The sequence below is a fragment of the Tyto alba genome, unplaced genomic scaffold (genome assembly GCF_018691265.1).
Source record: "Tyto alba isolate M040663 unplaced genomic scaffold, T.alba_DEE_v4.0 Super-Scaffold_39, whole genome shotgun sequence".
In the NCBI taxonomy this organism is placed as follows: Eukaryota; Metazoa; Chordata; class Aves; order Strigiformes; family Tytonidae; genus Tyto; species Tyto alba.
Genome location: NW_024881314.1, coordinates 7,560,986 through 7,581,339, shown reverse-complemented (window position 1 = coordinate 7,581,339; position 20,354 = coordinate 7,560,986). Strand labels below are relative to the sequence as shown.

The 20,354-nt window shown below is 52.2% G+C and overlaps 3 protein-coding genes and 6 non-coding genes across 10 annotated transcripts; 5 read left to right on the top strand and 4 right to left on the bottom strand.

The window, feature by feature from the left end:
- The first annotated feature begins 35 nt into the window (after positions 1-35).
- On the top strand, positions 36-3,033 carry ATP5PD (ATP synthase peripheral stalk subunit d). 2 transcript variants are annotated; one of them, XM_033002368.2, is made up of 6 exons: positions 36-110; positions 442-572; positions 1,312-1,408; positions 2,265-2,336; positions 2,633-2,695; positions 2,830-3,033. In XM_033002368.2, exons 2-6 carry the CDS (start codon positions 451-453, stop codon positions 2,959-2,961), a joined length of 486 nt encoding a protein of 161 aa, XP_032858259.1. In that variant the 5' UTR covers positions 36-110; positions 442-450; the 3' UTR covers positions 2,962-3,033. The 2 variants fall into 2 exon arrangements, with proteins under 2 accessions (XP_032858259.1, XP_032858260.1); XM_033002369.2 differs by having other exon boundaries at positions 64-110; positions 409-572.
- Positions 3,034-3,777: 744 nt separating this feature from the next.
- On the bottom strand, positions 3,778-8,050 carry LOC116964048 (5-hydroxytryptamine receptor 3A-like). The gene is made up of 8 exons (XM_033002362.2): positions 7,951-8,050; positions 7,593-7,753; positions 7,065-7,109; positions 6,878-6,987; positions 5,155-5,315; positions 4,792-5,002; positions 4,444-4,563; positions 3,778-4,276 (listed from the first exon to the last, which is right to left on the bottom strand). The coding sequence occupies exons 5-8, from the start codon at positions 5,299-5,301 to the stop codon at positions 4,032-4,034; spliced, it is 723 nt and encodes a 240-aa protein (XP_032858253.1). The 5' UTR covers positions 5,302-5,315; positions 6,878-6,987; positions 7,065-7,109; positions 7,593-7,753; positions 7,951-8,050; the 3' UTR covers positions 3,778-4,031.
- A 1,540-nt stretch (positions 8,051-9,590) lies between these two features.
- TRNAR-UCG lies at positions 9,591-9,663 on the top strand. Its single transcript has one exon. It is a non-coding gene; the product is annotated as a tRNA-Arg (tRNA).
- A 238-nt stretch (positions 9,664-9,901) lies between these two features.
- On the top strand, positions 9,902-9,974 carry TRNAR-CCU. Its single transcript has one exon. It is a non-coding gene; the product is annotated as a tRNA-Arg (tRNA).
- Positions 9,975-13,649: 3,675 nt separating this feature from the next.
- Positions 13,650-13,722, top strand: TRNAR-UCG. The gene has a single exon. It is a non-coding gene; the product is annotated as a tRNA-Arg (tRNA).
- A 447-nt stretch (positions 13,723-14,169) lies between these two features.
- On the bottom strand, positions 14,170-14,242 carry TRNAR-CCU. The gene has a single exon. It is a non-coding gene; the product is annotated as a tRNA-Arg (tRNA).
- Positions 14,243-14,747: 505 nt separating this feature from the next.
- Positions 14,748-14,820, top strand: TRNAR-CCU. Its single transcript has one exon. It is a non-coding gene; the product is annotated as a tRNA-Arg (tRNA).
- An 830-nt stretch (positions 14,821-15,650) lies between these two features.
- Positions 15,651-15,723, bottom strand: TRNAR-UCU. The gene has a single exon. It is a non-coding gene; the product is annotated as a tRNA-Arg (tRNA).
- A 638-nt stretch (positions 15,724-16,361) lies between these two features.
- MRPL58 (mitochondrial ribosomal protein L58) lies at positions 16,362-19,425 on the bottom strand. The gene is made up of 6 exons (XM_042802414.1): positions 19,218-19,425; positions 18,764-18,800; positions 17,874-17,933; positions 17,146-17,228; positions 16,874-17,043; positions 16,362-16,570 (listed from the first exon to the last, which is right to left on the bottom strand). The coding sequence occupies exons 1-6, from the start codon at positions 19,377-19,379 to the stop codon at positions 16,486-16,488; spliced, it is 597 nt and encodes a 198-aa protein (XP_042658348.1). The 5' UTR covers positions 19,380-19,425; the 3' UTR covers positions 16,362-16,485.
- Between the last annotated feature and the right edge of the window lie 929 nt (positions 19,426-20,354).

Genomic DNA, 20,354 nt, shown 5'->3' with positions numbered 1-20,354 from the left:
ACCGGCAGGGACCGGGGGTGACGCTGTTCCGGCGGGGCTGCGCTCTGATTGGGGGGGGGGGCGGGAATTCCGGCACTGCCCGCGGCTGCGTCCGGTGGCGGTCGGTGAAGGTGAGAGCGGGGACGCGGCGGGGCGGGGGGGGGGGGGGTGCGGGGGGGTGGGAACCGGGCCGAGGGTCGCTCGGGGCTGGGGGTGGGGGGTGCGTGGCTGCTCGGAGTTGGGGGGGCGGAACCAGGCCGGGGGGTGCGGGGTTGCTCGGGGCTGCGGGAGGGAACAGGCCGGGGTGGATTTGGGTGCTCCGCCCTCGGTACCGGGGTTCCCGGGCCGCAGTCGTTCTCCCCCCAGCCCCGCCGTCGCTGGGCCCTGCCTACCCCCGTGTCCCCGTGTGTGTGTGTCCCCCCCGCTCAGCATAACCCACCCGTGTCACCTCTCCCGGCGCAGCCCGGGAGCATGGCGGGCCGCAGAGCTGCCATCAAGGCCATTGACTGGGCCGCCTTCGCCGAGAGGGTCCCCCCCAACCAGAGAGCAATGTTCAACGCCCTGAAGACCCGCAGCGACGTGCTTTCGGCCCGGTGAGTGTCCGCCCGGCTCCTGCCCCGATAGCCCCCTCCCCTGCCACCAAAAATCTCCACCACTCACTCAGCCCAGGACACCGTGGGGCGGTTCAGGTCCTCCGCTGAACCCCTCAGCCTTCGGGGTGCCGGGTCGAGCTGGTGTCGGTAACCGTGGTCTCACACAAGTGACCTGGCAGGCATTAAAACAGGTCACCTTCGAGGCAACTGGTGGGTTTTTTTGGCAAATCGTCTTCACTTAATCCTCCCCCGAGTAAAATGATAGCTGCAATGCAAAAAGGCAGTTCTGTGAAAGCAGCTTGATTTGGTGTGATCAGAACAGTTTGCAAGGTTTGTTAGTCTGTTAAATACTGTACAATTCATGAGTCTTCCCAAATCCCTCAGTAGCCGCTGCTTGATAAAAATGTTGGCTGTTGCAGCTAATATTGCTGATTGCCTCTAGCTCAGTATTGTGAAAACCGCCTCATCTTTTCTTACAGGCCTGCACCCAAAGACGCTATATAGTAGTTTGAAGTGGGGCAGGACTGAGCTCTTCTTAGTCTGCAGAAACAAGTCTGCTTCAAGGGCAGAGGGATTTGCAGAAATGGTTCATCGTTGCTTGTTAGTGACAGGCCTGAAAATATTTAAACTGAACTTAGCAGGTTTTGTTGACGTTCTGGAAAGTAACTGTGGCAGAGAGAAATGATAGCACAAGGTTACTTCTAGCACTGGTCATGACTGCTGTCCTCCGTCCCTTTAGGATGGCCGCCCTGCCAGAGAAACCCCCGACCATCGACTGGGCTCACTACAAGGCTGTTGTTGCTAAAGCCGGCATGGTGGATGAGTTTCAGAAGAAGGTCAGTCCCTCTGTCAGCTGGGTATTGCTTTTTGGAGGTTTAAATGAGGAATGTCTTTAATATTAAGGGGAAAACACCAGAATCGGCAGAGGAGGTTGGTTTTAGCTAGCAGATGCCCAGCTTTGCATCCTGCAGATCGGTGTCACTAACCTGGAGGGGTCACTCCAGTGCTGCCTTTCAGGAGGAAACCTGTGGCACTGTACGGTGAGAAAGCTGGCGAAAGAAAACTTGATAAATTACTTTGCCTGCAGGAGTGTATTTGGGTAGTGCCTCTCCTGAAGCCAAGGTTTGAAGTATTTCTCTAACTCACTTCATGGAAGAAGGTGGCGAGTGTGGCTCAGCACTCTGTGGAACGTGTAAGGCTCGTGGATGCCTGCAGGGGTTGCCATCCTCTTTATAAGCAGGAATTGAAAAGTGTGAGCGAGGCTTCTGCTGAAGGACACGTGGTGTCACTGGCACTATGAAAATTGGCCTCCCAGGACTGGGAGGGACCCCCTGACCTCAGATGGATCTGGGAACTTTATCTTGGGGGAAATAAGCCTGTGATACGATGAGCCTTTGATACTAGACTTTCTTGCTTCCTTACAGTGCTGTGATGAATGTGCGTAGTATTACGTGTCCTGGTGGTGGTGTGCAGTACAGGATAGATTGCTTTAAGCTCACAGGTGAGCAGTGCTACTTGCGAAGAACACAGTCAAGCTGCAGTGATCAGTTTTAGAAAGGTCATTGACTTACACGGTTGTGAGCATATCCTGGGAAGAAAGGAAGGAATGTTTCCCTCCTGCTAGGGAAAATGACCTTGGTTTGAAAGATTCTTTCAATCAAACTATAAAAATTTTTCTCTTTTGTTTTACAGTTCACTGCACTAAAGGTTCCTGAGCCAGTGGATACCCAAACTGCCAAAATTGATGCCCAAGAGCAGGAGGCTGTAAGTGTTTAAACTGTTCCCTAATGCTGGGGTTGTCTCTGTGGGAGGGAAGGGATGTTCTGTATGTGCATCTGCCCAGGGCAGCCTGAGCTAGAGCATGTCTCTTGGCTTTTGGCTAACCAAAAGGATCTCTGCACATGGGAGTGTGTGACTATTTGGGATTTGATCAAGATTCTGTTGGCTAATCTAACGTAATGATAAATTTTAATGCCAACTTAAAGCACGGGGTTGCAGGTTCACTCTAGGTCGCTGTCTTTATCATAACCATACTCATCATGTCCTCTGCTTTCCTGCAGGCAAAGAGCGCTGCTGAATATGTGCAGGCTTCCAAGGCTCGTATTGCTCAGTATGAGCAACAAGTAAGTCTGGACTTTGCTTAGTGAATATTCTCTTTAACCCAACCTGGCACACACCTTATTCTTACTTGTGTGTGCTTTGCTCTTTCTTGCTGACAAGTGATGTGTAACGTGTTTGTCTCTGCTCCCACTTCAAGCTTCAGAAGCTCAGAAACATGATTCCCTTTGAACTGATGACATTTGAAGACTTGAATGAAGCCTTCCCTGAAACCAAACTGGACAAGGAGAAATACCCGTTCTGGCCCCACAAACCGATTGCTGATCTGTAAATTTGTCTGGAAGCAGTTTGTCTAACGACTGTCAGACTCTATGATCTTTTAAATAAAGTGCTTTCCCTCCTGTCTGTGGCTTAGATCTTAGACACGAAGTTGCAAGGTTTTGAGAAACGTGGAACAATACACTAACTTGCAAACAGCCCACTTTTCCTGGATTTTGTCTTTTCTACCTGTGAGCTTGTTTTTATAGCAAGAACCAAGATCCCAGCTAGACCTGTTGATTAAACTGAGTCCTATGGCATCTTCAGTATTGCAAATAAACCGTCTGTTCATCTGTGTAACCACGTGCTGCAGGGAATGTAGCTCTTCTGCCATTGCAGGCAAATGGTTGCTTAGAAGTTGAACCTTTTATCGTGACGGAGTGTATTTAGTAGTGATCTGCAATTCTGTGGGAGGTACGTCTCAGTAGTTCTACAGGTAGAGGTCTAGGGCTGTTGCCTGGGCTGGTTGTGATGGTTTAGGTGCAGCCAATTGCAAAAGGAGTTGAAGGAGTGTAGATGTGTTGAGATACATTTTTAAAAAATAGTTATTTTAAAATTTTCTTAAAACATCCCAAGTATCACCCCTTTAATACTGGTGATCCTATTATTCTCTGTCCTGAGTTTCTGAATTACGAGGATCTAACTGAAACAATAGTACAAATGCTTCAGACTTGCATTGTTTTATTTAGTTATCTGAGGTGCAATTCTTAAACGCCTCTCCCCAAAATAGAAACATCTCCATAAGAGAAGAAGGGCATTAGCTCCCTTTTCTGTTGGTCATGTTTCTGGTAAGAATTACAGATGGATAGAATGAAGGTGTTATCCCCAGATGTCACAATTGTTTTATTCAAATAACTTGCTAGCCCACGGAATACTTCAGGAACATCGGTAGGTCTACTGAACTCGAGTACAAAGCACTAAGCATGCAGATCTCATGCCCTGTGGGTTTGGGGTTTTATTTTTTTATTTAGACAACTGACACAGCTGTAAATTTATGAATCGAGCAGGAAAAAAAATTACGGTGGATGGGTTAGATGCAATACAACAGAGAACAACTAAACCAGCACTGTGCAGAGGTGGTCTCTAGCTGCTCCATTTTATAGAAATAAGAGCAAAAAAAAACACAGACAGGAAGAAGTGACTGTAGAGAAGTACCTTCTCCAGAACTGGCAGGAATGGGTCCAGCTCCTGCGGTTGCCAGTGGGGCTTGGCTGGCTGCCCTTTTTCCTGGGCCTTCTTGGGGAGGTTCAGCAGTTGAGAGCCTTCCTTGGCGAGGCGTTTCATGATCTGGTTGTTGGTGGCTCTCCTCGCCAGCTTGGCGTGCACATCTACAAAGAGCAAATAGCACGGGTCAGCACTGGGGGCTCGGTGAGTGACTGCCATGGCTGATACTGCCTCGGGCACTGGTTGCCCTGAGGAAACCTGCCCTCGACTAAATGAACCTGCAGTAAAATGCACCAAACCTGCTTGTTTAAGAGGTTATGGGTTGTTTTACCTTGCTGGAAGCTTCTGAGAACCTTGTCCAAGCGTAGAGATTTGTGCTGCTGGTGCAATAGGAAGAAGGTGTCCAACACAGCCATGATCATGAGCAGGAAGGTGCCTAAGAAGAATACCACTGCAGAGCAATATGAAAACAAAGAAAGCCCATGATAATTGGCATCATTTTATCAAATGTAACCCTGTCTGCATTCAGTTGCCTGGTGGGGAAAGGGGGAAAGTTCTAACTCCAGCAAGCTGATAAAGCTTAGCTGTTAATTAATGTGTCCATAAACACCCAAAGACCTTCCTTAGGGTTGGTACCTGTGTAAAAATCGGGTAGTTTTTATTCAATAAAGTTGGGTACCTATTATGGGTGGTTTGTTGGAGGAAGTTGGGAGGATGTTATTGAGAATCACAGCTAACATGGAGCTTCCAAGGATGATGGCAATCTGGAAACTGATTTTCTCCTCAAGAGAGCTGGGTCCAAACAATACAGCCATATCCAGCAGATACAGGGCACACGTTGGGAGGATCAGGTTCAAAATATACAGAGTGGGTCGTCTCTCCATGGAAATCTGTTGAACAAAATTTAGGTGACCAGGAGATAATTTACTGTGTTAAGTGAATACTTGCTCCCTAATGTAGGAAATGATCTTGCATACTTTTTTTTTTTTTTTTTTTTGTGTGTGGCAAATCAGTGCAATATAATATGAAAGTACTGCTGTACCATGTAGGTGACCACGGGAAATTCTTCATTATCCAGCTTTTCTACATATTCAATAATGCTCAGGTTGGTGAACTTCCATTCTCCATCAGTTAGGAAGTAACTCTGGCTGTCTTTCATCATCTCTGCTGGTGTCCGTCTCATCTTCATGACGAGTTCTGTTACTGCTTGGTCAGGAGGCAGAGGGGGAGAGAAGTTGCAGAATTTAGGTATTTATTAGAGGTCAGTTACTTCCTCTCCCTTTCCCTCCCAACAAAGGGTGTGTGCAGATGCAGAAAGGCAATGTTTCTTGCCGTGCTGGGGTTTCTTAGCCCATCAGGGAGAAATTAAAAAGGACTCTGTTGAAGAGACTTGGCAGGACCTCAGGGAGTGTGGATCAGAGGGGAAATCTCTGGTGAATTAGGACACTTGTCCTTTGTAGATTGGAGCAGGAGGGTTTTGTGCCACCTCTGCTTATTTTTCAACCCTTCCCTTTGGGATGGACTCTGGCTGCAGTTTGGATGCCTGAAATTGTCCTTAATTTCCTCTTGTTTTCATGGCTTTCAGATACATTTAAAGATCAGTCCTGCAAAATTGTGTGTGAACAAGTAGTCTTGTTGCAGGAAGCCTTCTAGTCTCTTGGTTTGTAGAGACCAGTCCTAGGGGGAGACTTGCCACAGAACATCCAGATGTTTCTAGAGATGTTTCTGGGAAACGTGCCAAAACAGAATGATGGTGTTTTAGCTCATTTTCCTTGGTATTATGTGATCTCAACCCTGTTAACCCAGCGTGAGAGTGTGGTGCTGCTAAGGGAACCCAGGAGTTAGCCAGGGTCCATCTCATCTATTCCTCCTTCTGCAAATTTAGTCCAGCTGTGGTAAAACTCAGCTTGCTGCTGTACCTGGGTAGAGAAATGAAGCTATGCTTATGTTGCATGTCTGGGTGTCAAAGGGAAACTTGAGGATCATCAAGCTGCACGTTAAGGTAACCTGGAAGGTCTGGGTGGAGTTGAAGCTGCCGTTGTGCATGACGACCATATAATCCAAGTTTGAGTTTTGTCCATTCACTCTGGAGGAGACAGAAGTGGAGAGCGACTGAGGTCCAAGACTCTGCAGTGCTCCTCAGCCACACAAAATCCTGGTCTCTAGCACCCTTGGGGGGGGGGGGGGGGGGGGCTCCACGCCGTCACCCAGCCACAGGACGTAGCAGTAAGGAGAGGAAACCTGGGGCTTGAAGAAGGGCTGGTAAATGCCCCTGGACTAAGGATTGTAGTAGCTCTGCACCTCCTAAGGATAGTCCCTGCTCTCTCCCCTCTGCTCCCCGTGCTCGCCCGGGGCAGGGGCTGGCTTCTGGCTCTGCCATGCTGCAGAGCTGCCTCCCTCTCCTTGCCCCACACCGAAGAGGTAGCGGCAGTGCCCACCTTTCTGGCAGACCCACAGTCCTCTGTCCTGTATTTTATGACAAACTGCTGAGGGTCATTTCATTCCACCACATTGCTGGTCTCTGCAGCTTCCTCAGCTTTAACTACAGCCCAGATGGGATGTTTCTGGAGATGTTACAGAGCCACGAAGTGCTTTGTATAAACTGTGGTCGCCATTAATCTAAATTACAAGGTTCTTGGTTACAGACAGCTCACGTGAACAACTTTTAACCATATGAGTTTATCCCATTTCCTACAATAATACCAACAGTTTGAATCCATTGTATTTCTCTTAAGTCAGGGGATAAAAATGAAAGTGGAACCTACCGTTCTAAAATGAAGATGGGGGGAGACCAATACGTATCTGTTGGCAGAACAATTTTGGAAATGTTACAGAAATCCAGCGGGTTCCATGTTGCAAAAGTGTTTTTCCACTCCTGGGGGAAGAAGTTGCAGGAGATAAATGAGTGCTGGGCTGGGCATCACAGGAAAGAAATGTTCTTGAGGGACCTACCAGGTTCAACACGAAGTAAAAAGTGACTGTCTGGAGCTTTTCGACCTGGAGACACAGAAGAGAAGATATTTAGCTGATTTTTAAATATATATCCAATGCAGAGCCCAGAAGCTCTCCCCTGTTGCTCTTGCAGTGGACAGCACAGATTGCAGAAACTCGGCTCAGGAGGAGAGCTCAAGGATCTTAGTCCTATGGCTGAAGAGTGGGAACATATGGTCCAATGGTTAAAACAAAACAAAACAAAACAAAAATTGTTAACATTTACATGCTAGTGCCCTGTAAATGCATTGCTCCATTCAGGCACTTGACAGGGTTGTTTTGAACCTGTCTCTGAACTTTTTCCTGGAAGTAGATGGGAGAAAATACTCCAGATCTTCCAAAAATGCTTTCAAACAGCAGAAAGCTGAAGAAGTGGAAGGGGCTGATTCTCATCCCCACGGTCTTCTGTCTGACAGAAGACTCAGACCCCAATCTAGCAATCACCCAGTTTTCTGTTATAAACACTCAACAGCAGTTTTGGGTCCTTACCACAGAGAGAATAGCCACCAGCATAAAATCCATCTTCACTTCCACAGGCTCCTTTGAGTCTGCCTTGGGCAGTATGTGTGCATGCAGCTTGCTGTGAGAGGAAATGTTCAGGTACTCAACAACATCATAGTAGGTGCAGACGTACCTTGGAGCAGCCCCTGCTACAAAAAAAAAAAAAAAAAATTCCACATGAATCAGAAAAGGATCAGACAAGATCTCAACCTATGAGAGAGAGATGTACCAAAAGAGAAAGGGTATGGAGCTGTTAATATGAAAAATATCATTAACACAGATGAATCCCTTCTCATGTACATGAGAATAGAATTCCTCAAAGCTTTTCCATCCCTCTTGAGCTTACCTGTCCCAAGAGAAAAGGTGAGGATAGCTATAAAAGCTCCCTGCATTGTCTCCTGCTTCCAAATAGGGAGGCAAATGGTACCGTGTGTCTTATGAACGGTTCCAGGACGCGTCATTTGTTATGTAGAAGTTGATTTGATATTTATTAATGAGACTGATATTTTGTAAACAGAAGCTAGACGTTTTATGTATTTATTTGCATTGGGAGGAAGAATTTGCTAATGGTTCGATGCACTCAGCTGGCTCTTGGGAGCAGCCTTTAGTTGTGGTAAAGGAAAAATAAGGTCATTAAAAAAAAAATTCCAACAATTCGAGGGAGAGGTCAAAGAAAGGGCCCATCTCCACAAAGAAAAGGCAAGGAGCCAGAGCCACTCAGAAGCAAATCTTGTCTCATTTACAAGTCTGAGAGTCTGCTGCAACCCCACTGAAATGGAATAGGAATTAGTGCTGGTGTGGCATGAGGGGTGCTGGGGAGGCAGAGGGGAGGCTGTTCTCCTCTGAGCCCGGTCCTGCTCCATAGCAGTACCTCCTCATTTCCCAAAGCACTGAGCCTTTCACTCACCCACTGATTTTCTGTTTCTACCTCCTCGCTGATCTCCTGTGCTCTTGAGGTTCTTCTCCAAGACCTCATGGTTAAGATGAAAGGGTCAGAGACTTTTTTATTTACATCTCCGTCTGTCTTTCCCTCAGCTGCCGTCCTCTCTGTCACTGCCTAATTTTTCTGCTGTGATTCCAGCGATATCTCCAGGTGCTTGAAGTGATGGTTCCACTGTGGGGGAGCGGCTCCAATTCTTGTGTGCTTGGAAAGTCCCATCCCGCTGGGACATCACAGGTGGCACCTTATTACTGTGGCCTCTGGTTGTGTCTGAGATAGGAGGTGGGAAGCGTGTGGGCCACAAGACAGAGTTTGAACCAGACATATGGGACACGGGGAGAAGTAAGGGTGACCTCTCAGCTGGTGCTTGAGCGCTGTGTTGGTTGCAGGAGCTTATGCTGGCGGGTGACAGTGTCACTAGAGGTGGGACAACATTGAGCCCCCAGAATGGTGCTCGAGGTGACTTGGCCTCCAGGAAACCCTTACGCCTGCCAGCAGCTGGTGGCATTGCGAGCACACGGGAGCTGCGAATCTGTCCTGTTGCTCTTCAAACTTTTGGTACCCACCGTGTCCTGCTGCGGCAAGGTCCCCCGGCTCTGCACAGCCCACCAGCAGGCAGCTCGCCGTGGGAGGGCAGAGGAGGGGTGGAAGCCGGTCCCGCGTGGCCCTCGTGAGGCTGGCTGAGGCGGTGGGCTGGCTCGGATGCTTAGTGAGAGACCCCGCACGGCGCAGCACCCACCCTGCTCCTGCCCCTCCGCGGCAAAGCCCCCCAGGTCCTGGCCGCGGGACCGACCCCCGGCTCCAGCGCAGCGATGGCAGCCGCCAAGTCCCACGCTCGCTTCCCCCACGGCCTGCCTGCGGCAACAGGCAGCCCTTCCCCGGCGTCCCACGTCTTCTGGGCGTCTCAGCGTGGCCCCGGCACCCGGGGGCTCCGGTGGGACCGGGGGGACCGGGGCGGGGGGGGGGGGGGGGGGGGGGGGGGGGGGGGGGGGGCGGAGGGATGCTGCGGCTTGGCAGCAGCACCGGGGGGCGCTTACGCCACCGGCGACCGCGTGGCCTAATGGATAAGGCGTCTGACTTCGGATCAGAAGATTGAGGGTTCGAGTCCCTTCGTGGTCGGACCTTTTCCCCCTCCCCACACTTTTACACCTGCTCCAGCTTTTCTCCCTTCGCGCCTCTTCCCCTGTGGGGGGGGGGTGGGGGGTGTGCGGGGGAGCAAACCCGCGTTTGGCGCCGTGTCCTGCCCCCCCGCGCCCCGCTGCTCCGCTCCCGCTTCCCCCGGCGCCCCCGGGGCGGGGAGGGGGGAGCAGGGGGGGGCAGGGCCGTTCCCGCGGGCCGGGGCGCGCGCCCTGCGCCAGCCCCAGTGGCCTAATGGATAAGGCACTGGCCTCCTAAGCCAGGGATTGTGGGTTCGAGTCCCATCTGGGGTGGGCCTGCCCCCCATTCCACCATTTTGCCGATGCCAACCCCTATTCTGTGCGTTTTCTCCCCATTCTGGTGCCGCAGCGCTGCCGGGCCTGCTGGTGCTGCTGCCCGGGGGGTTCTGGTTTTGGCTGCTCGGTGGGAAGATGTTCCCCATCCCCGGTGGCAGAGGTCAGTTAAGGAGGTAAATGCTCTGGGAGAACCAAGAAGTGCGAACAAACCCCGTGCTGCTGAACGCGTGTGTCTGAGCGCAGCCGCGGGGGACAGAGCTTGTAGAGAGGAAGCCTGAAGAGGGGAGGTTGGGATGGTCCACGATGTGTTTTGGGGCAGCAAGAGCCTCACGGAATCTTGAGGCTTGCTCAGTGTGCCCACAACCGCCGTCCAGGATGTTGTTGGGACGATGTGGTTGTGTGCTCCTGGCCAGCGGTCCCAAATTAGATCTCACGAGAAAGGGAAGCAATGATGTTTTAGGTAGATTAAGGCCAATCACATCCAAATATGGATTAATGAATCTTTATTAAGGTAAGAGAGCAAATGCAGCGCTGGGGTGGCCGAGGAGTCGCAGCTCCGTCCAGGCTCACCAAATTGTTTAAGTTTCAAACCCCCTTTTATCCACCCAGCTGCCGGTTTCAACACCTTCGGCACGCCTCCTGGCTTCTTCTACAATCTTCTTTCTTCAGTCCTGTGGTCACATACACCTTGTCCTTCAAGTCTGGGCCAATTTGCAGCTCCTTTGTCTTTTATGGCTCAGTGGTTTCAGTTCCTCTCTTGTCTCAAGGACAAGGGATACCAGGGATGGCCCATTCTGTTCTTTCTCAATCCATTGCAAAGGAGTTACCGCCCTGTGATATGGATCATCTGGTGAGCATCCCAAGAGGGGGGGCTGTTGGGTTGGTGTTTCCTCAGATCAATTCCCCCCTTTTCCCAGCAGTAAAGTCTTTTACTTTTCTTAAAATTTTGATCATTGTACTAATAATAGCTTTAGCCTAAGAAGTAAATTTTTAATTACTTTTAGCGAAAGCAAAATTCTTCTATTACTTATCACAACAAGGAGCAGCTACAAACTGCCCCAGGCTTCGGTGCAAAGGCAGATGCTTTATCTGGCCAGTTGTGCAGTCCCACATGCTGAGTGCTCAGGTGAGGTGGTTACTGAGGGAATCACAACCAGCTTTTGCCTTGGGGCCTGTTGATGAAAGGATGATTTCTGGAGGGTGTTAAGGAAAGGATGGTTCTGGCTGGGGCACGGGTATCTTTCAGGCTGTCCTAGAAGGTGCAAAAGCAGAGCAGTTAAAGATGTTTATTTAGACTTATCTGGGCAGGGGTCTGTGTTGGGTCAGGGCAGAGCAGGGAATTTCAGCTGCATTTTTACCCGCTTTAGCTGCTCCCTGTTTCATCATCTGAGCCCCAGCAAAAAGCTGTTTGATGCTGGAGGATGACAACCCTGCAAGTGTCATGCAAACCTCTTCCTGGAGCAGAACAAGCTCTAGTGAGAAAAAACGTTCACTCCTCTGCCAGAAACTGCATTTCTGCAAGGGGCTGGTCATTGGGGTCACACAGTTTGGCTGTGCTGCCCTGGAACCAGAGTCCTCCACGTAAGTGCCTTTGGGATAATGCCCTCTCAGGTTTGTTGCATTAAAAAGCTGCTTGGTGGGTCTTTTCCTATGGAGCTAATGGATTTTAAAAGGCAGCTGTGGTCAGGGTGGTATCACACTAGTGGAGCCTAAAGTGAAGTTTCTTTCTAAGTAATTTTTGTCTCTTAGGTGTGGGAGGAAATGGCTCCGCTGTCCGGAAAGCAGCAAACCTGTGGCAGTCCCTGGTGCTGGACCACCCACAGCGCCAGGCAGCCGAGCTGCAGGTCCCTGGGCCACTCAGAAAACCCTGCCTGCTTTGGGAGCTGGGGAAAGGGGCTGAAGGGGTGTCTCCAGGCTGGTGTTACCTGGGACCAGTTGACTCCCACCTCTTTGGGTGACCAGCTTCAGAGCCATGCTTGAAAGCATGGCCAGAGAACACTTTTTACATCCTTCTTATAAGTTTGGGTGGCATTAGGTGGCTCTTGGGGGTGTTTGATCATTTAGCTTCCTACGGGCAGTGTTTTCTTTGCTTTTCCTGGAGATGCTGTACCCGCACTCCCGCTGGGGTGTGCTGGTGGCAGCATCGTGCGTGGTCAGAGGGATTTCCAGCAGCAATGGCCTCACTCGGGTGGCACCAAGTTTTGTTCCTGCTGTTTCTCTCCTCTCCCCCCTCTGGAGTGCTAAGCCTCAGGCAGCAAAAGGCTGAACCTGTGCTTCCCATGCATGGGAGCATCTTTGTTGTCCAGTGTATGAGGACCAGGGTGCAGAGAGGGAAGAAAACAGCCCCAGGGGAAATGATGCAGTGAAACATGGCTTTCTCAGGGCTGCAAATTCCCTGGTGCTGGGCAAGAGCCAGCAACTGCTGCCAACGAGGAGCTTCTTGCAGCCCTGCCTGCACCCTGGGGTGAGACCCCAGGGCCAAGGGACACTCAGCCACGGGGGGCTCAGCCCCCTGCTCTGCAGTCAGGCACCAGACCCACTTGACCACGCTCTCCCCACCACACATTTGGCTTTGTGCTGCCTGCCCTTGCGCCCCCATTGCACTGGCCTTTCCCCATCTGACACCGCTGGGATTTGCGCCCTACACCCCCCCTGTGCCTTGGAGAGCCCTCGGGGGGCACTGGGTGTGGATGGAGCTGGGGCAGCTGCTCTGTGCTCTGGTCTGGCTGCTGCCCCCCGCCGTACTGGGGAGCTTTGCACACCCCAGAGCACAAGTGCTGTTCTAGCGCAGCCCTTTCTCCCCAGCATGTCTCTGCTCAGCTTCTGTTCGAAGGACACATTGGAAAAGACACACTGATTGAAGGTGAGCTGAACGTACCCCAGGAACCAGCATGTCCTCAAAACCTCCCATGACCACAGAAATGGTAAAAATGTCTTCCCGCCCTGCAATTGTTTTTGGGAAACTTTTTTTTTTTAGGATTAGATGAGAAACGCAGGTTTTGGGGAGAAGCCAAGCTGAACTGGGAAGAGAACACAGGAGGCGTTATTGATAATGAACAGGAGCTTAATGAGGCCCATGGTGTTTCTCCTTGCATCCTCCTTCTTTCCCAGTAGCACCTGGCCCTGGGGGTCAAACGTTCCTTCCCTCCTGCTTAAGGCTCACACAGAGCCTGGAATGAGTCTTGTCTTTGCCTTTCTGTGGGGATGTGGCAGGGAAGGCCTGGACTCGCGTACCCCCGGCAGCTGGAGGGTGAGGGTGACCCCAGCTGCCCTGTGTTGGGGCCCGTGCCTCCGGGGTGGTGCCTGCTCTTTGCATTTCGGGTCGCATTTGCGTTGTGAGTTGCTGCCGTCCTCAGCGGCGTGGCTTGAGCAGCGGGCAGGGAAGCTGGTGGCAGGAGGGGAACGGCGCTGCTCCAGCCCGCAGGATTCCCGCACTGCACAGGCTCCATCTGCACCTACGGAGGTAAACTGAGGCTTGGGGGGGGTTATGATGACCTACTGGCACACAGGGTCCCGTGGGAGGAGGGACCCCCCCCCCGCTCACCCCCATTGCCAGCCTTGGGCGAGGAGGAGCAGCCGCAGTCCCAGGAGGGACAGGAGTGGGGGTGGTGGGGAGGGGGGTGGTGGGGACCCCCCCGGTGTGTGTCACTGTCCCCGGTGCAGTTTTTGGGGGACCACGTGGCCTAATGGATAAGGCGTCTGACTTCGGATCAGAAGATTGAGGGTTCGAGTCCCTTCGTGGTTGTTTTTAAAGCCACGGAAGAGCCTCGAGGTGTTTAATTTCGGGGGGGGGCCGCGCGCGGTACCGCGTGGGGTGAGACCGTCCCCGGGGGAGCCGTGGGGCAAAACCCCTGCTGGGGACAGCGCTAGGGCGGGAGCTGCCCCGCGGGTCCCTGGGCGTGGGATTCGTGCCCACGAGCCTCTGCCCCACGGTGGGGCAGCAGCCCACGGCGCCCTGTCCTGGGGAGTGGAGGTGAACCGGAGCCGCGGCAGGGGCTGAGCCCCAGGTGGAGCCAGTTCGCGGGTGGGGTGGGATAAAAGAGCAGGGACGGCTCGGGAGGGGTCTTTTCGCGGCTGCGAGGCGCCCGGTGAGCTATTGCGGGGCGAGGCACGGGGTTGTGTGTGGAAGGGGGGGGTCCCCCACGTCACCCCTCCGCTGCAGGGAGCCGAGGTGGGGAAAAAAGGCCGCTGTCACCCCAGGTGGGACTCGAACCCACAGTCCCTGGCTTAGGAGGCCAGTGCCTTATCCATTAGGCCACTGGGGCCGGGCAAAAGCCTCTCCCCCTCCCCTGCCCCGCACCCCCAAACCCCCCCCACCCCCCCCGCGCTTTTTCCGCGGGGTGCGGAGCAAACGGCGCCGTCGCTTTATTGCACCGAAAAACGGCGGTGGGTACCGGCATCTCCTGCCCCGCCGGCGGGGTGAGGCCGTGCGGGGGGAGCTGCGCCCTCCGCGGGGGGTTCCAGCCCCTCCTCTTCTCCCACCCCCCCCCCCCCCCCCCCCCCCCCCCCCCCCCCCCCCCCCCCCCCCCCCCCATCGCCCAGCATTTCTGTGCGCGGAACTGGGGCGGTTTTACTGGGCGATGGAGGGAGGAGACGTGCGCGGCTTGGGCGGGGACGGTTCTGCCTTGCTCTGGGGGACGTTCAAGTCCCGGGGGGGTCCTCCCAGGGCTGCGCGGGACCCCCCTCCCCCCCCCTCCCGCGCGCCCGGGCCACACTCCCCTCTGGCCATCAGAGAGTTAAGTTACGGCACCAAAAACGTGTCCGTGTGGCGCCCCAGTGGCCTAATGGATAAGGCACTGGCCTCCTAAGCCAGGGATTGTGGGTTCGAGTCCCATCTGGGGTGATTCTTTTCCCGCCCCCCCCCGCATCCATGCCGGTTCCCGGGGTGCCGCGGCTGGGGGGGCCGCTGCTGTTGGGGGCAATTCACCCCCTTTCAGGGCCCCCCCGGCCCACGCATCTCCACAGGGGACAGTGCGGTTTCTTGCTTTATAAACAGCCACGATCTTGCAATATGCTTTTAACCCCTGAAATGCTCAGCTCCTCCAAACCCTGGGGTAGGGTGCTGGCTCCAAGGCTTTAAGCAAAATTTTGCAAATCCGTAAAATCTGAGGGGGGGATACCTGAGCAGCAGGTGATATGTGGGGGTGAGGTCTCCTGGTCCTGGGAAGTTTCAGCCGAGGTGGTTGCTGTCGCAATTGATGCTCGTGTGGAGTTTGTCAGAAATACATCTGAAGCAGCAACACCCCCCTTGCTCATAAAGGCCGGGAGCTTGCAGACACCCGCTGCCCGTGAGAGGGGGACTTGGCAGCCACCCCCCTCCCATGCAGAAAAGCTTTAGGAAGGAGAAAGATTATCTCTGCTCCCCCTCCTAGACAAGGCATGTGGAGGTGAGGGCAGCCAGGTTGGGGTAGGGGTCAGGATGCATCACTGTGCTCCTGCCCCCCTACAGGCAAGCTGGTTTTGGGGAGGATGTGGGATTTGAGCTGATTTTTGCAGATGCAAGTGTTGATTTGGGCCATGTATGGTGTGAGCTCCTCTTCCAAAGAAGGCCGGGGCAGTGGCAGGAGCAGAGCCCTGCACACCCCGCTGCGCTCCAATTAAAGTCGGGGGACCAGCAAAGAGCCCTCTCATCAATTCTTTTGAGTTTTTGCTTAAAACAGAACCAGCTTTCCTCACCCCAGGTGGGACTCGAACCCACAATCCCTGACTTAGAAGGCCAGTGCCTTATCCATTAGGCCACTGGGGCCATGGGAAAAGATAAAAAACGGGGTTATTTCAGTATCTTTGAGACACACACACCCACACCCCCCCCCAGTGAATCAATCTGAGGGTGGTGAAATGCCCCACGTTACACCACAGAACTTCAGCCTGTTTACACAGGGTCCACTAGTGAGCGGCTCCTGAAGCCCGTAAGCCTCAGCCGGAGGTTTTTTGGCATTTCACCTCAAGCGCCAGAAGCCTCCAGTACTTAGAGTGTGGTTTTAGCGCTAATGGAGAGCAACTGCCTCCTGCCAAAATCCTGCCACGGCTTTAGGTTAATTTAACAAAATGACATGCACTTCTTGTGGTTAGGAAACAAATCAACTAAAATGGAAGTGCAGTGCTTGAAACAGTGAATACTCTATTTGCTACTTAGATATGTAGACTGCTTTTACTCTTTCCTTTTTTTTTCCACAAAAACCTACTGCTGTTTTTGTGTTCAGCAGCAGAGGGTGCTCTCACAGAGCAGAGGGCTGGATGAAGGACACAAAGAATTAAAAAAACCCAAAGCCTAAAGATTCAGATTTTTGTCAGCTACTTTTGTCAAACATGAACAGTAATTTTTCTGCAAAATGATTGACAGGCTGTCACAGCGTATCATTAGGTTCAAAAGCAGATGTTAAATATTTTTATGTATACTTTTAGATGATTTTTATTCAATACAGCTCATTAGTTTAGCATCATTTACAGCTGTCAATGCCATTTCTTTAAAAAGAGAGTATGCCAAGGGCTTTGATCTCTGCTGTTCTCAGTCAAAGTCTGCCTTCCTGCTCTGTTTTATATTTGAGTGTATCTTTTTCTGTCGTAGTCGTTCACGGTTCATTTTTTCTACCCTAAAACAAAATGAAAAGATACTTTAGTGTACAAAGAAAACATTTAAATATTCAACTGTGCTCACAGTTACAATGTAGATTTGGTGAGCCAACAAATATCCACAGATAGAAATAACAGCCCCTGTTCTTGGGACACTACCCAGGAAAGCAGTTAAAATCTAAGAGACCAGTGATTTTTAATTTTTTTTTTTTAAAGGAAATCCAAATGAGTATGAAGAAAATCGTTTAAAGATGCTACAAACTAAATCATGTAACATGATAATCTGAATCCATCTCAAATAAAGGCCATTTCAATAAAGATACCTCTCTATGAGTTTCTGTGTCGTCTCCTTAGACACCACCTTGGGCACCTCGGTAGCCTCTGTGACCATGGTTCTGATTTTTTCTAAACAAATTGCCAGATTCCTCATTTGGTAGCGACTCTCTTCAGATTTTACAATCAGCTCACCAGCTCGGTTTATCTTATTCCTGTGCTAAAGAGGGGAAAATGTGATCACTGAAACCTTGGTAGACCTGTCATGTTCTGTCTGAGCGCATGACACTTAAACCATGGCTGGAAGTGGGAGGGTAGTTACCATTGATGCCAATTTTTGTCTCACAGCTTCTGGAATCCAGTCTGCTGACTCCAGGTGGAACCGAACTTCTGCCTTGGTATTCACTGGAAGAAAAGTGGGATTTTTTTCAATGTAATGGCATGCCTTCCTATGTTTTATAAGATAATAATTCAGTCTGTTCACTGGTGGCTTTGAACACAGGATGATTCCAGTATTAATTTCCTGAAAGATCACAATTTTTTTCTTGCTTCATTTTATATACCATTCTACAAGACAAATTTTTATGGAGACTCTGTCATGGTATTTGTCTTTCTAGATGCTACAAGGTTTATTGCTATTGTCAGTCACTAACTGTCTTATTTTTAATGGCATTGGCAGAGCAGGAAGTATTTTTAGTTTATTTGGATTAAGCTGAGAATCTATTGCACTGTGCAGTTTCAGAATCCAGTTGGCTTTGTATGTTTGATCAATGAAAACAGATCAGACAGAGGTGGTGTTTCATGCAGCATGTGTAGCAACAATGATCCCAGTAAATGTTTCTAGGAGAATCAAATATATCACCCCTGGTCTCGAGCACTATGAAGACTAAGAAGTTTTGTTAAAAATGTGAAGTAATGATAGTGAAAAATTAGCATCGGACAGCACAAACATGCTCTTTAATTTCAAGTTCTCAGTATTCTACCACAAAGTATAGAGAAACAACTGAAGACTATTATTTTCCCTTCAGAGTGGGAAAACCTCTTCCTCACCTTTATTAACGTGCTGCCCACCAGGGCCGCTGCTCCGGCAGTAGGACACGGTCAGGCGATCTGGAAGAGAAGAGACACGTCCCCAGCTGGTTTTGCAGTAGGCAGCAGGGAACGGGGACGATCCAGGCTGCAGCACTGTCCTGGTTTCAGCTGGGACAGAGCTAATTTTTCTTCTTAGTAGCTCGAATAGTGCTGTGTTTTGGATTCAGTATGGGATTTGGTATGAGAAGAATGTTGATAATCTGCTGATGGTTTTGGTTGTTGTTAAGAAATCACGGACTTTTCAGCTTCCCACGTCCTGCTCGTGTGCAGGTGTACAAGAAGCTGGGAGGGAGCACAGTCAGAGCAACGGACCCATACTGGACAGTGGAATATTCCATATCATATAATGTCATGCTCAGCATATAGACAGCCAGGAAGTACTCTCTCCTACTCCAGGACTGTGGTTTCAGGATTTTTATCTTCCCTGGGATCACTAGCTGGGAACGGGCTGGGCATCAGTTAGCAGGTGGTGAGCAACCGCATTGCGCATCACTTGTTTGTATATTCTATTGTTACTATCATTATTATCTTACTTTATTTCAATTATTAAACTCTTTCTATCTCAACCTACAAGCCTCCTCACCTTACCCCTCCAATTCTCTCCCCCACCCCCTGGCTGCAGGGTGAGTGAGCGGCTGTGTGGTGTTTGGCTGCCGGCCAGGTTTAAACCATGACAAGCACGCAGGCCTGAAGGACGCCTGTGACGCGATGGTGCTTTTACTCTGAGTTTAGCTCTGTGCATCGAGCACGGACTCCGTAGTCCGGAGCCTAACCCACCTCCGGGCACTTAACCCAGGAGAGGCCCAGCCGAGCACCTCGGCCCAGGTCTGTTTTGGGGGAAGACTCACCCAGGGGGATGTCGAGGGTAGCCGGCTGTGTCTGCTCCTGGAAAACACGGCGGGGTGCCTGTGTTAGGCGCCGGGGCGAGGCCGGGGGGGGCACAGTCTCCCCACTGGCACTTCGCGCCGGGCCCCACTTGTCCTGGGGCAGGCGGGCTGCTTGGCCCCGCCCCTTCTGCTAAGCCCCGCCCACCCACAGCCCCGCCCCTTCGTTAAGCCACGCCCAGCCCCCCCGCTCTATTGTCAAGCCCCTCCTACCCGAGAGAGCACGCCCCTTCCGCTAAGCCCCGCCCGCCCACCGCAACCAAGCCAATGCACTAAGCCCCGCCCGCCCGCGATGGGCACTGCCCCTTGGCATAAACCCCGCCCCCCCACTCTATGTCACTCAGGCGCTAAGGCCCGCCCCTCTCTCGTCTTCCTTCCCCCCCCGCCCCCTCCCCCCGTCCCGTCCCGCTCCACTCACCGGGGCGCTGGCGGCCGCGCCGCCGTCCTGCCGCGGCGGGTACAGCTTGTCCAGGCTGTAGGCGCTCCGGTACTCGGTCCCAGCGGCGGTTCGCCGCGAGAACGGGGCGGCGAGAAGCCCCAGCCGCGGCCGGCACAGGCCCCGCAGCGTGTGCGCCGCCATCTTGCCTCTCGCGGTGCGCCACCGCCACGGCGTCCCCACGGAAACGGCGGCCGCGCGCCGCGTTCCGGGGCGGGGCCTGCGGGGACAGAGTGGGCTATAATATGGGCTATATGGGATGTATGGGGTCTGTGGGGTGTGCATGTGGTGGTGTATGGTGTGTCTAAGGTCTGTGAGGTCTGGGGCGGGCAGGTGGAGGGGGGAAGTGGGGTCTGGGAGGTGTGGGGGGGCAGATGGGGCGTGTGGGGCTCCGTGTGGGGGATACAGGAGGTCTGGGTGGCATATGGGGTCTGTGGGGTTTTGAGTGAGAGATGTAGGAGGTCTTGGGGTGTTATGTGGTTTGTGGGGGTCCTTGAGGGGGGGTTTAGGAGGTCTGGAGGGCTCTATGGGGTCTTGTGTGGGATGTAGGTGGTCTGGGGGGGTGTCTATGAGCTCCATGGGGTGCTGAGTGGGGTGTGTGGGGCATCTGGGGAATATATGGGCTCTGTGGGGGCTGAAGCAGGCCCTGCGGTGTGGTGTGGTGGCATGGCTGGGGACAAGGATGTGAGGTGGCTTGGTGTGACTGGGGGGGCTCTGGGGCAGGTACCTGGGGCTGGTTTGGGCAGGTTGCTTCCAGCTCCTCGTGGGGGCAGCAGTGGGGGGCAGCACACTCCCACCTGCACCCCACACCTCTGCAAGCTGAGTGGTGGGTGGGCGTAACACTGAAGATACATCCAGCATTTTTTTATGTACTGTCTCGTTTTTGCGCCTGGGATGTTTCAGATTTTTCTCTGCTCAAGAGTGCTAAAAAGTTATATATACATGTATAAATATAGTTGGGTTTTTTTGAATGCTGATACAGCAGCACAAATGTGTTTCCAGGTCTGTAGGAGAGACACCGAGGTGGTTGGGGGATGCAGGGGAGTGAAGCACTCGTGGAAATCCTTCAGCTCTTGCTCTCGTTGGAACTGTCAGCTTGGCTTGACAAGAAGGCTGTGT